Here is a 16,075-nt window from a genome sequence, read left to right on the forward strand (position 1 = left end):
AAGCCATCAAGCCCCTGGGCTTCCCAGAAGCTCCAAATTACCTTACCTCGTGCTCCTCTGCCTTTGGCTATCATAAAACACTGCTGACTGTCTTCCCCCTTAACTAATACTGCTTTAACCTTATTTAAGGATGCTGCCTAAAATTAGCTTTGTATATAAGTAGTTTAGAGAGCAATATAAAAAATGAATTCATTGCTTTGGATAAGTGAATGCATGAATTGACTGATAAAAGGCAAAGAAAATTGGAGCTTGTTAGAACTTTTTAAAAGCATCCTTCCATATAAAAACTAATGAGGGCTTCCCTGGTGGTGCATTGGTTGAGAGTCTGCCTGCCATGCAGGGGACACGGGTTCGTGCCCCGGTCTGGGAGGATCCCACGTGCCGCGGAGGGGCTGGGCCCGTGAGCCATGGCCGCTGAGCCTGCGTGTCCGGAGCCTGTGCTCCGCAACGGGAGAGGCCTACGTAGCACACACACACACAAAAAACTAATTAATGCTCACTTCATCTGGTCTCATGAATAAGGATTTAAAGTCAGACAAGAGAAGTTTCTGATTATTAGACAACAATCTTCCACATTAATGGAAACAAGTCAAACTAAACTCTCAGATAATATGATAGCCTTTTCTATCTTTGGGAATATATAAAATATCAATTCATGCTGAATTCAGCTGTGAAAGGATGCTTGGCCTAACATGAGGATTAATTAGTTATCTTTGCCTGAGCACATGGTGACTTGCTGGAGGATGGGGATATGAGGAGAGAGATGACAACACCACAGGTAATGATGGTAGAAGTTCAGTCCAGGATTTGAAATATGCCATAAGTAACCTACAATGTAGATAACCTACATAAAGAGTAAAGCTAAATGACTGAAAACAGCTAGCTTCAAATTTAGCAAATTCTGTCAGATTCCGCTACGGCATAGTTTGCTCAAAGCTATACTTTTGGTCACAGCATCAGAGAAGGAAGTTAGCAGTACTGAAGACATGATTCACGAACACGGTTTGGCTGCAGTTGGAACAAAAACAACATGCTCTTTTAAGGAACTGACATTGCAGAGACTTGATGATATTCTAGGAAATGAACATGAGATAATGTTTTCAAAATAGCCCCATGATAATGTCAATGAGTAATTTCAGTTCTTATCACCATATTATGTAGTTCAGGGCAGTACTGATACTGTAGCAAGGAAAGGTGTCAGAATGTTTTAAAAGAACTGATGCTTCCCTCCCTCGCTCCAAGGAAAACAGCTGACGATGGATAAAAACTTTACACTGCTCATCATGGGGAAAAACAAAAAAATCTGAAAACAGGTTTTGCTGTTTCTCAGCAAATAATGAACCAAAGATCTTGACCCATCAGCATACATATGTCCAGCTTTATCATCAGAGGGAAAGTCATGGAAAACAGGGCCCCATATCATTCAAGCTGGAAAAGGTTTTAAAGATCACTAGGCCAGAGCCCATACTGACAGATGCCCAGAGATATTAAGTAACTCTCCTCAACTGCCCAGCGTATGAATTGCAGAGACAGAGCTGTGGAACGAGGTCCTCGCCTTTCTCCTCTGCCTTGTGGTATTTCTCCACCTACTTAATCTATTTCCCCTCTTCTTTTATAAACAATATAGATCAGGGAAGAAAGACTGCTGAAACCCTTTTGCAAATCTGCAAAAGTACAAAAAGCCACCCACCCCGGTCCCCTTTTCTCACCTCGCATTCCCTGCTCACATATTGTAGCTCTCTCTGGGACACTTTTGCACCCCTGCCTACTTCACAGATTTCATTTCTTCTTTGATGGTTTTTCCTACCCCCAAGCCAGAGTTAGGGGCTCAGTTCCTACAGCAACCTATTCAGACCTGTGTCACAATATCCACTACCTTATTGTTTTCTAACCTCTGATAACCTATCTCTTACCACACCCACAACACTGTGATTTCTTGGAAGCAGTGATTTTGTCTTACTTACCTTTGCAGATGCCATTAAGCCCAGCACTTAGCGAAGATCAGTAACTCTTTCCTGAATACATAAATGAATGTTACAAAATATTTTTGCCTTTCGAGCTTTTGGAAAAAGCAGACAGGCAAAGTTGCATGATGGTACAGGACAATATATGTATGCTTATATAAATATTTTTTCAAATTGCAGAAGATCCATGATTGGGTGCTATCTAGTTTCTGTAATTTTTCTTTTTTAAGGGAGCATGAAAGGGCCTGCTAATTCCAGCACAGATACTTAGCAAACTATGCCCATAGTTTAAAATTCAAGTTAGTCTCTGCCTCTCCCTTCACAGGCTTCTCTGCCCCAAATGCTCTTCCCTCCATAGTTGTTCTTGATCCATCCATTTTCAAGGCTCAGCTCAAACACTAGCCCCCCAACAGGGCTTTCCTTGACCCCCTTGGTGACCTCAGGGCCCTTTATCACACCTTCTTCTGAAGTCTCACAGCACTGTAGCTGTACCTCTTTATTGATTGCATTCTGTTTATTAAGTGGATAGTTTATCTCCCCTCCCCCACTAAGCAACCTGAGGGAAGGGTTTCTTTCTTTATACCCTGAAGATGTCTAACACAGAGCCCTGCCCATGGCAGGTCCTTGGTAAACAGTTTTTGAATTGCTAAAAGCTTCCCTCCTTAAAGACAGCAAGTTGCAAACAGACAAATCTTTACCGGCAAAATGAGGAGGAGATCCTTCCCAGCTGGGGGGTCCATGACTTAGGTAGCTACGTGTGTGAGCACCAGCCAAGTCAGTAGGTGAAGGAGGACAGGGTGGAGATGTGAGCCTATCATGGGGGGATTTCTCAAGGCAGATAGATAAGAAGAGCCCCTAACCTGGACTACAGGGCAGAGAAGACTTCCTAGAAGAGATGACCCCTGAGCTGAAGCGCAAAGGTTGAGTATCAGATGGGGAATGGGGAATGACAGACAAGGAGGCTGAAGAGGTGAAGACCTAATCAGGGCTTTATACACTGTGTTACCAAGCTTCTTTCTTTTCCTGGAGGAATGGAAAGCCATTGAAGGATTTCATATGATCAGGTAGCATTGTGGGAAGTGAACTGGAGGGTCCTAGGCAGGAGGCAGAATGACCCATGGCTATGGCAGTCATCTATGCAAGATGAAAGGAGCTTCAAAGAAAAATGTGCAAAGTGGGCAATTAATATTAAGATAAATATCAGCTGGTGATCTATTAGAAACGGGAGAAAAGAGAACAGGGAGGGAGAGGAAGACATCAAGGATAATTACGAAATTTCTGGCTTGAGTAACCAGGTCATAACATTCACAAAGACAGACAAGGCAGAAAGTAGAGGAAGTTTAAGTGGGAAGATAATGGATGAATTAAGCTAACTGAGTCTGAATTGTCTAAGGGATGTCAAAGTGTCTGTCCAGTAGGAATTGGCTACATAGACCCAGATCTCAGGAGAGAGATTTCAGAGCCAGAGACATCTATTTGGGAGTCCTTGTAAGGTGATGGTTGAATTCATAGGCATATATGAGATCCCCTGGGGAAAGTACATAGAACTCACGAAAGGCTTAAATCTTGGCAAGGGCAGATAAAGAAGGAAGACCTTTGGAGGAACTGAGAAGTTGCAATCACAGAAGTAGGAGGAAAACCAAGAGAAACCAATTCATGGAAGCTGAAGGATGTTTCAAGAAGCATGGCGTGGCCAACACTGTAAAATGCTGCAGAGATATCAAATGAAATAAAGACTCAGACCATAGCCATTGCATTTAGTCAGGAGGTTTTAATGCCCTTGGAAAGGAAAACACTATTTCTGAGGAGTGATAGAAACTGAAGTCAGGCAGTGGGTTAGGGAGTAAATGGAAGTTGGAAGTGTGGAAAAAATGAAGAGATTTTTTAGAAGCTTGGCTTTAAAAGGAATGTGAGAGATGGGACCAAAATCCAAATGAGACACAAGACCGAGGGTACTCGTGCGTGTGTGCGTGTGTGTGTGTGTGTGTGTGTGTGTGTGTGTGTGTGTGTGTGTTATTTGGTTGGTTACTTTGTTTGTATAGTTGAGAGAGCCCTTCAGTGTTTATGTCCTGAGAGCGATAGAGTCAGGGAGAGGCTAAAGATACCGGAGACGGAGGATAAAAAATGGAGGGCGTTTCCTAAGAAGCTGGTGGAGAGAGACCAAGGGCGCTGATGGAAGAATTAGCCTTAGATAGAAGAGAGAAGGGACACTTTTCTCAGGACCAGCAGAGGAGGGAAGGATGGATGCAAGTGCTAATAGGAGTATAGGTAGTTAAGGGTACTAGTTAAGAGACTCTTTCTGTAAATCCTGATCAGCTGTCAGGAATGAGAGAGTTGGTCACAGTAATATAGCAATGGTTTCAAAAGCAATCACAGGACCTGGTTTCTTCAAACAAACAAAAACTATACGTATATGTATATAAAGAGAAAAAGAGAAAAGGAGGAAGAAACTTTACCTTAAAAGAGACTTACCAGACATGTCAACCAATCACAAAATATTGACCTTATTTGGATCCTAATTCAAACAAACTTTCTTTAAAAAGTCAAAAGGCAACAAAGAAATGTGAAAACTGCCTGTATGTATGTCTAGTGGTATTAGAAAATGACTATTAACTTTTTACTGAGATAATGCTATTGTGCTTAGTTTTTTAAAGTGTCCTTATCTTTTAGAGTACGTACTGTATTCACAGATAAAATAATATGATGTCAAAGATTTGATTTAAAATAATTTGGTGGTGGGATAGAGGCCATAATGGAACAAGACTGGTCACGAGCTGAGTAACAGATATGTGGAGGTTTAGGACACTATTCCCTATGCTTTTACAAATGTTTGCAATTTTCCATAATAAACATGTTTTTAAACCAAAAATACATACTTTTAAACGCCAGAAGAAAAAAATAAGGCAATTGTGGGGAATGAAAGTGATAACCCAAGACACATAGAAAGATTAATATGCAGCATTGTAAGTCTGCCTAAAGTTGAACACAATCAATTTGTTGCAACAAAGCTGAGTGACTTTTTTTCCTAGCAGCCTTCAGAAGGCTAGATGTGAAAGTGAAGAAGTTGCATTGGTACAGGGTAAGGATCTTGAAGAATATGACAGCAGAAGGGATACGATGGTATTGACTAGAGAAAAAGTGAAGCATTAAACCATCACCCTGTCTAGGCTGGATAGGAAGGATGTGAAAATATGGACGTGACTGACATGATAGGGACAAAAAGGAACCGGAAGTCTTGAAGAAAATGCATGGCTGGAAAATGGAGGTGAGAAAGCTGGAAGAATTGTAAGCCTGTGGTTAGCAAGCCAGTCTATGGAGTTTAAGATTTCGGCTCTGGGCGATGACAAGGTCAAGTGTAATTGTAAATGCCTATGAAGTGCCTATGTAAAAGGATGGCTGAAGTGGGATGGAGGTGAAAGTCAAATAGAATTAAGACAGTTATAAAAGTGTGAGGTTGGGTGCTGGATGGGTCCTAAAAGAACACTAAAATCTCCCATAAAGATGAGGCTCAGTTATAAGTTCTGTAATGATAAGGTCCATGTCTCTCTTTTTAAAAAAATTAATATACACCCAACATTGAAGACAGTACCTGGACCAGAGAAGATGCTCCAAATAGCTGTTGAGTACATGAATGTAAGGACTATGTCACTAACTCTTTTTTTTTATATAAAATTATTTATTTACTTATTATTTATTTTTGGCTGCGTTGGGTCTTCGTTGCTGCGCGCAGGCTTTCTCAAGTTGCGGCGAGCTGGGGCTACTCTTCGTTGTGGTGCGCAGGCTTCTCATTGCGGTGTCTCCTCCTGTTGCGGAGCACGGGCTCTAGGTGTGCGGGCTTCAGTAGTTGTGGTGCGCAGGCTTAGTAGTTGTAGCTCGCGGGCTTAGAGCGCGGGTTCTAGAGCGCAGGCTCAATAGTTGTGACGCACGGGCTTACTTGCTCTGCAGCATGTGGGATCTTCCAGGGCCAGGGATTGAACCCGTGTCCCCTGTATTGGCAGGCAGATTCTTAACCACTGCATCACCAGGGAAGTCCCATGTCACTAACTCTTTAACTTAAAGCCTTCAAGTTTCTACTTACCACTGGTTAGCTGGTTAGTTGGGAGTGGGAGAATGGCATGGAAAAAACAAGCCAATGAATATGCACCAGAGCAATATTCATAGAGCAAAAGAAATATTAAAGGAGTTAAAAGTGGAAGCTACAAGAAAAAACTCAAATGAGTTCACTCCTTCTTTAGTCATTTATACCTGAACTAATATATGAGCTGTGGTCAAGTTAATAACTATCTATGAGAGTACGAAAGGATATTTTAAGGGAGGGGAAAACAAGAGAGGATTGTTTGCCTAGTGCCCTGCCCTGTTGCTGTCTGGCTGGGACCTGGCTCAAATGGGAGTTGATCTGGATCACACCAGCCTGAGGTCATCTCCGGTTTATAAGCCAGTGAGCAGGGTGAGGAATCAGGCCTCTAGGAACCCCTGTAACTCCATAACTGGGCAGAATAAACTCCTCACCCTGCAGTTGATCTGCCCGCCTAGGAATCTCAGGAACAAATGAGAATTTTTGAGAATATAGTTGGCTCTTATCATTGGGAACATAGACCACTATCATTCAGTCACTGTTGATTCATTTATTCAACAAAGACTGAGAAATAAAATAGTGGTTTAAATTGAAGACTTCCCTGATGGCGCAGTGGTTGAGAGCCCGCCTGCCAATGCAGGGGACACGGGTTCGAGCCCTGGTCTGGGAAGATCCCACACGCCACGGAGCAACTAAGCCCGTGCGCCACAAGTACTGAGCCTGCGCTATAGAGCCCACGAGCCACAACTACTGAAGCCCGCACGCCTAGAGCCCGTGCTCCGCCACAAGAGACGCCACTGCAATGAGAAGCCCTCGCACCGCAACGAAGAGTAGCCCCCGCTCGCCGCAACTAGAGAAAGCCTGCGCACAGCAACAAAGACCCAACACGGCCAAAAATAAAAATAAATAAATAAATAAATAAATAAATAAATTGAAGACATGATTTAGAAAAGACATTAAAAAAAAGAAAGTGAGAGAATTAAAGACTAAGCTTACAAATAAAATTCTTATTAATCTCAAATACTGAGTGAGTTTACCACTGGCCACATAATAAGTCATGTGCTTTACATAAATTCTCATGTCACCATCACAGTAGTCCTGTGATCCAGGTATTACTAGGATTCCCATTTAACAGGTGAGGAAACAGGGTAAGAGGTTAAATGACTTTTCCAAGACTACCAGCTAATATGAAACCAGTCCAGGTCTAGCTGACTCTAAGGCACATGCTTCTAACCTGTACTCTAAACTGCTTTACTAAACCCTGGAAGTCAGGAAGGGAGTAGATGAAGCCCCATGTAGACAGACTTGAGCTACTAGTGATGAAGGATCTGAGGCTTTGAGGAGTTAGGAACGTAAGATAGAAGAAATTTTTATAGTATCTCTCTGGTCTCTGCTCTCACATTCATGTAATTCATATTTTCAACAGAGAAAGGAAAGGCTGCATCAGGGACACGTTAAGGGCAGGAAAAAAAATGGGAAAACTGACAACAACAACAAACTTCCAGAGATCATTTAGGTCACTGCCTATCAGAAAACAGAAAAGGGAGGAACTCCCAAAGTCCTGGAGTCCCTATTTCCCTGTGAATGAAAGAGACTAGTATGTAAATAAGAGCTTTGCATAAGCTAGACATTCTTTCAAGTCCAGTTTATCTACCGTATGAGTCACTTCCTTTTTAAAGCAGGAATTAAAAGAGATAGAGGCATATAATCATTACCTAGCACAAACCTTTTTTTTTTTTTTTGAGTTTTAAAATGAATTTATTAAAGAATGGTCTTAGGAAGGCCACAATGTTTGATTTGTCGTAAAATGAAGTTCTGGGGCTTCCCTGGTGGCGCAGTGGTTGAGTGTCCGCCTGCCCATGCAGGGGACACGGGTTCATGCCTGGGTCCGGGAGGATCCCACATGCCGCAGAGCGGCTGGGCCCGTGAGCCGTGGCAGCTGAGCCTGCGCGTCCGGAGCCTGTGCTCCGCAACGGGAGAGGCCACAACAGTGAGAGGCCCGCGTGCGGCAAAAAAAAAAAAAGTTCTGTTTCTTCATGCTGTATAATAAAGGTAATGTAAGAAGGTACAGAGTTATAAGCTTCTTTCTACTGGAACTCTCTGATAGTACGGCACAGTGCAGTCACTTCTGCAATGCCGGAATAAATTTTTAAAAAATCTCTTCTATGCTTCTCCTCAAAAAGCGATGAACAATAACAGGATAGCATTAAAAAGCCATTTTTTTTCCTATTCATTCTGTAGTATTGGAGCCAGTATTTTTACCATCACAGGCTACAATTTTCACTTTATCCACTTTAATAAGTTCTGTCACCTCTCCGAATTCAACATCATTCAATACAAAAGTCCACACATTATCACAGAATCTGTACATATTTAGAGAGCCCCTGAAATTGACTCTGTTCCTGACCCTCTGTGCCCATGCTGAATTTATAGCCTTATCAAACTGAAGTAGAACTTGAAGGACAAGTTGGGGGGTAATCTGTTGAGACTGTATAAGCTCATCGAGGCTCTCCTGAAGACCGTTTCCCAAAGTGGTATTTCTGTACAACTGATATGCCATGGCTTAGGAGGGAGAAATTCTTTTTCTTATTCAGGCTTGCATTGATATCTGTCAAGTCACTGACCCACACAATCTTAATAGACCTTTTCTTCTCATGCAAGTAGCAAAAAGGTAAAGGGCTCCTCCTTGGACAAAACAACATCATTTTGCATATACTGTACACACAGTCTGACCAGTTCCTATCCTTATTGGCAGAGAGAAATGAACAAGTAAGATAAACAGGCAGATGAGATGATAGAAGAGGCCACAGCCGGTTAACCTGCCACACTTACAAAGGAATCTGAATGACAAGAAGCCTTTGACTGACTCAGGAAAGGTTTATCTCCTCCAAAAGGAAGTTTAACCCCACGTTATCCACTAGAGCAAAGATGCTCATAAACCTTTGGAGGAAGTCTCAGAGTAGCCTAATGCCAGAAAAAAGGAAAAGGAAACAGCAACCCGTTCATTCACAGATAAAGGCTCCGCCTTGACCTTTCAACTGAAAAACAAATATGGCTGTATTCTGTGATGGCACAAAAAGTAAACAGGAAAGTGACTGGCCTCTTTCCCATCTTAATGCCTACTGTAGATCTTGTCCCATCCCTGCAGTATATTTATCAGGGATGACTTTTTTCTTTCTTTTTTTTTTTTTTTAGGATTAAAGATTCAATTTGAAGATTGAAGCAGGGAGGAGGAAGGAAGCAAAGTAAGTAGAAACTGAAGCACATTCCCATTGCCTCGGGAATTCCAGAACCCTAATCCATCCTTCCTATATACCCTGCACATGAAAATGTGTCCAGAAAAGCCTTAGATTCACCCAGTTCCGCCAGCGTCCACATTTACTAACATGCAAAGCTAATGAGAGCCACCAGCACCAAAGTTTAGAGGTCTTGGGATGTCTGTCCTACATAACACAACAAAATTCTATGGAGCATGCACCATTAAAGTGCTGTGCTGGGTGCCAAGGTGACAATAATAAACAAAATAGATCATTTTTCTGTTCTCAGGGATCTGTGGTCCAATGGGAGAGGCTGACAAGTTAACTATTGGTTCCAATGCAGCATATGCTAAGTGCTATAATTGCGGGGTGGGAGAACAGGTTCCTACCGGAGCTCAAGAGGGAAGGGGGTCTTCTCAGGGGACATAATATCCAAGCTGAAACCTAAAGGATGAGTAGGAATAAAGAAAGGATTTCAGGGAAGGGAATATGCAGGAGAAAGAGGAAGCTTTGCCTGGGTATACAGAGAACTTGGAATGCCTTAGATCCACCCCATAAAAGATACAAAACCCATGTCAATTAGGAACTAGGTGTTTTCCTCTTCTAGTGTTTCATCAATTAATCCTCTTTGTGCTTTATGAGAAAAACCCTAGCCTTTGCTCTCTAAACAGCAATTTTCCCTCACTTTGCTTATCAGGTAATTTGTGAGTCTGAAGTCGACAGCACTTGAGTAATTAGATTTCAGAGTATTGGGAAGGTTTCTCCATCCTTAAAATTCTTCCTGACTTATTTAATGTTTCTGAATGTACTGTTAGGACTAGATAGGTGATTGTTACACACACAAAATGAATGTAAAAGTACATACATAGGAACAATTATGAAAATAATAACAGCTAACATTTATTACATGCACACCAGCACCAGCCGCTTTTTCTAAGTTCTTTATGCATATTAAGTCGATTAATTCACACAATAGTAAATTCTACTGATATCTCTAGTTTGCAGGCAGGTTAACTGAAGCACAAAACGTTTAAGCATCGTGTCCAAGGTCGTACAGCTAGCAAGTGTAGAGTCAGGATTTGAACTCACACAGTCTGACTCCAGGGTCCATGCGTTTAACTGCAACGCTAGTCAATCAGGGCGAAGACGGAAACAAACTTTGCCTCACAGCTCTTTCTACCTCTGGCCAGTTCTGTGTGGGCCAGAACTGAGCTGCAAACCTTTCTACCAGGTATACCAAGCAACACAAACTATCCGCTGTTCCACCTGTTAAATCCTAAGGCTGAAAACTTCTGAAATGTCCAGACTCCTCCCCAGATGCTTTGAGCTATGTTACTTCTTTTGGGAGGCCCTATATTCTTTCATAGAAAAGAGCAATTTCTGGTCATTTGGGACCGTTACTTCAGGATGACCGTGACTACATTCATCAAGTTTCTGACACTGAGCTTGCTAAAGGTGCCTTTTCTGAGGAAAACTCAAAACAATCTTAAGCCATTCCTAAGTCTTTACCTGAGGAATTAAGCTGGCTAGTTCTACTGTGGGAAAGTCATCTTTAAATAATTTGTGTACTACACAAAGAATGACTTCAAGAAAATGTAAACAAAATTTTTTTTCCTTTAGTAAAAAGTGTTCTAAGTTGAAGATTTATCTGCCTACCCACAGGAAAATAGAGCCAGCTGATTTTTTTAAAAGGTACCAGTTACAGGCCATATGATTCGACATGAACAAAATACTGAAACATCTAAAGGGATGAGAACTATAATTTATCCATATCATTATTTTTCTATTTAGAATTTAGTGTCATTTTATTAATTAGAAAAATGAATCTGGGGGAAAGGTTTTAAGAATACTTATCAGTTCGGTTTTGGCTGCAAGTAACAGAAACCTCCTCCTCAAAGTTGCTGAACAAAAGAGAAACAGGGGCATCTTTGGCTGATGGTAGAATCTAGCTTTGTGGATTAACTTTGAGCCCTTATGGGTCTTTATTATTTTCTGTATATTCAGCTAGGAATATATATTGCTGTTAATTTTTTTTTTTTCCGAATAGTAGTTGTCAAAAACAAAAACAAAACCTGACCAACTTTCATGAGTCCTAGGAGTCAGTAGTTCTCAGATCATCATTTCTATTTTTCCCAAATAGATCAAAGCTGGATGAGAAGCCTCAGTAAAAAACTATGTAAACATTGCTTGTTTAAGATAACCAAGCCTCTCGGCTAACATCAGATAACCCCTGCAGGACTAGTAGAACTTTCCTGTAGCCATAGGCAGCCCTAAAGGCGGGTAGAGAAACCATTATCAATGGGTTTTATGTAGCCCCTATTGTGAAGACCAAGAGAACACCAAAACCCCAGGGGTGGGTGGTGGTAGGAATGATTCTAGAAACTGGTTTCAACCATTTCAAACCCCAATTTTTGTTTTAATTGAAGATATTTCATTAAGATCAAAGGTTTTTCATTATACTTATTTACAGTTCCTTACTAGTCAAAAAGGAAACAAATAATAAACACCTTTATCTTTAGGGAGCTTTTGACAACAGTTTAAAACAGTTTTGTAAATCTGTTTGTCCGTCTGAAATTGTTACCAATTAGATGCCCAAACTTGCAATACCAGGGATGGCAGCCTTAAAAATACCGATAACTGCCATATTGGTTAGTGAAATCATGTTAAAAAAAATTATGTATCTCCATTCTACCTTTTTACTTTTTTAACCAACTCTAATTTGTCATTCATAGGAGTACGTATAGAATTTCCCTCTTGCTCTTAGATTTTTAACATGTACATTCTCTCTTCTTTCAAATACTGGTTGATACTCCATTGGAAACAAGTTGCTAAAGGAGCTAGTACAATGAGGGGCATAATGCTTACCCCAACTTTTTTTTTCTTACCCCAACTTTAAATAAAGGCCACGCCACACACAAAATAGATTGGGGAGCAAAAGTGGTGAATATCACTTTCTAAGCCAAACTCAACCCACTTGTTACTTTCTATCATTACCCACTGCCCTCAATAAGAAAAAACTTCTGGCGGTCCATTTATGCGAACCTCTAAGCAAGAACGGAAGGACTTAACTGCAGAATGAGTATTCTAAAGAAATATATATTTCTATGTTTATAAAAATTGTTCTGATTTAAAATATTGAAACATTAAGATAAACTTTCGAAGCTCATTTGTCATGAGTTTTATTTCTAGCTTCCAGACAGGTTCATATAACAAGCACAAATGTATTTCCTTTCTGGGTATCAGGTACTTATTTCTATAAAGAGATCTTACCTGTCTGAACGGAAGAGACAGATAGAGTTGCTACAGTCCCAGATCTGTGTCTCTGCTGCATTTAAAGTGGCACAGTTTCTCATGCCTGTTTTTCTTTATAAGCAATTAAAATTATTTGAGATCATTCCGCATCCCCTAAATTTCAAAGATGCAACTGTATATCACAGCAAAAAGTAGTTAAATTCAAGTGGCTCATTATTCAAGGATGAGAGGTCAAATTCATTCAGGCAATGAACAACCAATTCTGGCTGCATTCAACTGTTTGTGGTTTAGGTTATTTTCTTTTTTAAAGAGCTGATTTTCCTCTCAAACCAATTCAGTCTTCCACAAACTGTTTATACGGGTAGATAAAACTTTTAACACAAAAGCCAGCAAAAATTGTATATGTACAAGATTTGCTTATTGACAATCAGTATTGAACTACATTAAACACTGATTTTTCTTCCATTTAGATAAAATTCTTAGATTGCTGTGATGAAGTCTCATTCGTTCTAACTTCCTTTAAGAACGAGGACAGCCTTTGCACACTGACTGACATAAGGAAAGAGTTTCGTTGGTGGTTTACAAATGCTTTTGAAGGATACAGGTGGGATTACACATGACGCCTCCACCAAAATAAATGTTGGTAAAATCATGACTCCATTCAGCATTAATCAAAGAGCAGTAGAGAAGTTACTGTGAGAAACCTTACTCAGTAAACAATAAGAGATCAAATTCCGCTGTCAAAGAGCAACTTTTAAATAGTTAAAACATGATTCATACAAACATAGAATGAACACGTGTTAACTCATATTCAACTCATTGATGGGGGAGCCAGTGGAATGTTAAAGCTGTTTCCCAGGGCTTTTGAGAACCTGTGTATTTGTAGAAATTTGTGAAAGAGAATGTCTGAACAATGTATTTGCTACGTTAAATACAAAACTGGTTAATGTCCTACTGGATAATCTTTGGAGATATCTTTCTACCAGACATAAATCTACAAATCAACATATAACCCCATGGAGTCTAGGCCTTGTTGGTAGTAAGTTGTGTGTTAAACAAAAGGTACTTTTCCTTGGTTAATTATATAATCCTTGGTGGCCTTTTAAACATTTCCCCAGTGTAACATTGATGGGACATGCTGTCCTATTTTTCCCTTATTTCCAAGTTTGCGGTTATTTTTCTTGTCACCTCTGAAGTTGTGCTTGAAAAAATAAAAATGAGATTCTAATACTAGATCATTAGGAGCCATTATTGAAAAGTAATTCCCAAATCTGGAAACACAAAATTTCTGGAAATGAAATTTAACTTCGTTTCTTCAGCCCTGGTTTGAAACAATGATTCTCCATCTCGTGAGTCACTGTGTTTGCCTCCCTTTTTTCCTCTCCCTATTCTAGTAAAGACCTGAAAGTTTCCTGGCAAAGCCATCTGGTTCTCCCCTCTGCACACTGGCACAAATTACACAAACTGCTTTCCTATTTTAGAAGAAATACCACATTCTGCCACACTAACATCCAACAACTTTCACCTAAGAGAAAAATGCTTCTTTTAAGTGAACATGAGTCCTTACCCTCTTGTCCTTCCTATGCATTAATGGTCAGCCAACTACCTGTTACTAGCCATTCTCCTTTGATTAGAAAGCCAATACTATTCTCCAAACAAAATGATCACCATGCCTTTAGTGTCCTCCTATCTTGTTTTCCAACTCCAAATTCTTTTGGGGGTCCCTTTTAAACTTTCCTGAACCTGATAGATTAAAATGCTCTCCTAAAACTCCAACAGATATTGAACCAAGGACCAAGTATTCCCACAAATACTGAAAGAAATGAGATTACATTTCCTTTGCCTATTTCCACCTCCTCTCAGAGTAAAAGATAAGACTTTAGTAGTAAACAGATTGAACGTAGGTAAAAGATGCAAAGACTCAGAAGAGGATTTAAATGAAAAACACATGATGATATCACGCATAGGCAGAATCTAAAAAAAAAAAAAAAAAGATACAATTGAACTTACTCACAAAACGGAAACAGACTCACAAACTTAGAAAACAAACTTATGGTGACCAAAGGGGAAAGGTGGTAGGGGGAGGATAAATTGGGAGTCTGGGATTGACATGTACACACTACTATATATAAAAGAGATAACCAACAAGGACCTACTGTATAGCACAGGGAACTCTGTTCAATATTCTGTAATAACCTAAATGGGAAAAGAATTTGAAAAAGAATAAATATATGTGTATGTACAACTGAACCACTGTGCCGTACACCTGAAATACAACATTGTAAATCAACTACGGTCCAGTATAAAATAAAAATTAAAAAAAAAACAAAAACCCACATAATTAAAAAAAAAAAAAATCAGGTACAGAAGTAATTGCTTGGGGCTGAGGATCTGTCATTTATTGAATGTGTTGGGCTTCGGGGTGTTTTACTACTGTTCCTGCTCGACCTCAGGAAGCCATGGCACGAGCTGGAAGCACTGACCTCTGCCTGCAGTACGCTCTGGGTTTCCTCACACACGAGGACCAAACTGAAAGGAAAGGCCTAGAATGTAAACGTCTCATTAGCCTGAGTCTGGGCTTGTTGCCCAGTTCTGATTGGGTTCCCAGTGACTTCTTTTGGGCTTGGGGCCAGGACTTATTTTTATGTTAGATCTTGAAGAAATTTATTCAGTTCCCACAAGCCGCATGGTACTGTGAAAACTTTAGATTCAGCAGCAGCCGTCTCGGGGAGGGGCGTGAACAGAGGGTAGCCTGAAGGAGACAGAAAGACAAAATGCCACGAAGATAGTTAATGAGGTACAGAGCTGTGCTCCTTTGGGTCACAACAATCCACGTTTTGATCAACCCATCTCCAGAGCTCAATTCCCACACCAGCTGGAAATAACGAGCTACCCAGCCTCCAAAGGAAGGCCCCCAGCGTGGGGGGCTGTGAAGGGACAGAGGACAGGGGACTTCCATTTGCTCATCACTAACCACATTCCTAACCTTGCCCCTGGTACTTCAGTGAATTCATTCTTCAGGACAACCCCATGAAGAAGGACAGGGAACAAGATTCTTACAGCCACTATGTCATCAACCCCTACCCTCACTTTTAATTCCATTGACCAACACAGGCCATGCTTAAAATTTGGAAACCAATGACAGTACCAGAATGAACTATGGAACTTGAATAAAACCAGATTTAGTTCTTCCTTTGCACTTGACTCCCACAGTCAAGTGGGAGGCTCATTAGTAAGGACAGAAATTCACCCCAAAGTGAACTGAATGTATGAAGGGCTATTCAGCATTCCTGCAGGACGAATGGTGAGTCCCACCTCCCCGCCACCGCGCACCACCCCAGTGTCTAAGGGCACTGAATATGTAGATAGCTATGGTCCAAGGATAAATTGTTTTTTCTCTCTCTTTCGGCCAGACTTGGGTTGAACAAGGACCAAGTTCTTGGTCACATGCATGGCCCTTAACCCCCAGGGGAAGGCTGACTGGGTTAGCTGGGGTGTAGTGAGCCCTCTTGGGTGAGCAGACAGAA

At 40.8% G+C, this 16,075-nt stretch overlaps 1 protein-coding gene across 1 annotated transcript; it reads right to left on the minus strand.

Moving 5' to 3' along the window:
• Positions 1–8,060: 8,060 nt before the first annotated feature.
• LOC101275003 (transcription initiation factor IIA subunit 2-like) lies at positions 8,061–8,660 on the minus strand. The gene has a single exon (XM_033431406.2). It carries the CDS (start codon positions 8,597–8,599, stop codon positions 8,270–8,272), a length of 330 nt encoding a protein of 109 aa, XP_033287297.1. The 5' UTR covers positions 8,600–8,660; the 3' UTR covers positions 8,061–8,269.
• Between the last annotated feature and the right edge of the window lie 7,415 nt (positions 8,661–16,075).

This window comes from Orcinus orca, chromosome 11 (assembly GCF_937001465.1).
Source record: "Orcinus orca chromosome 11, mOrcOrc1.1, whole genome shotgun sequence".
Classification (NCBI taxonomy): Eukaryota; Metazoa; Chordata; class Mammalia; order Artiodactyla; family Delphinidae; genus Orcinus; species Orcinus orca.

Coding starts and splice junctions, on each gene's coding strand:
- LOC101275003 (XM_033431406.2), bottom strand. CDS start 8,599: ATGGCATATCAGTTGTACAGAAATACCACTTTGGGAAACGGTCTTCAG.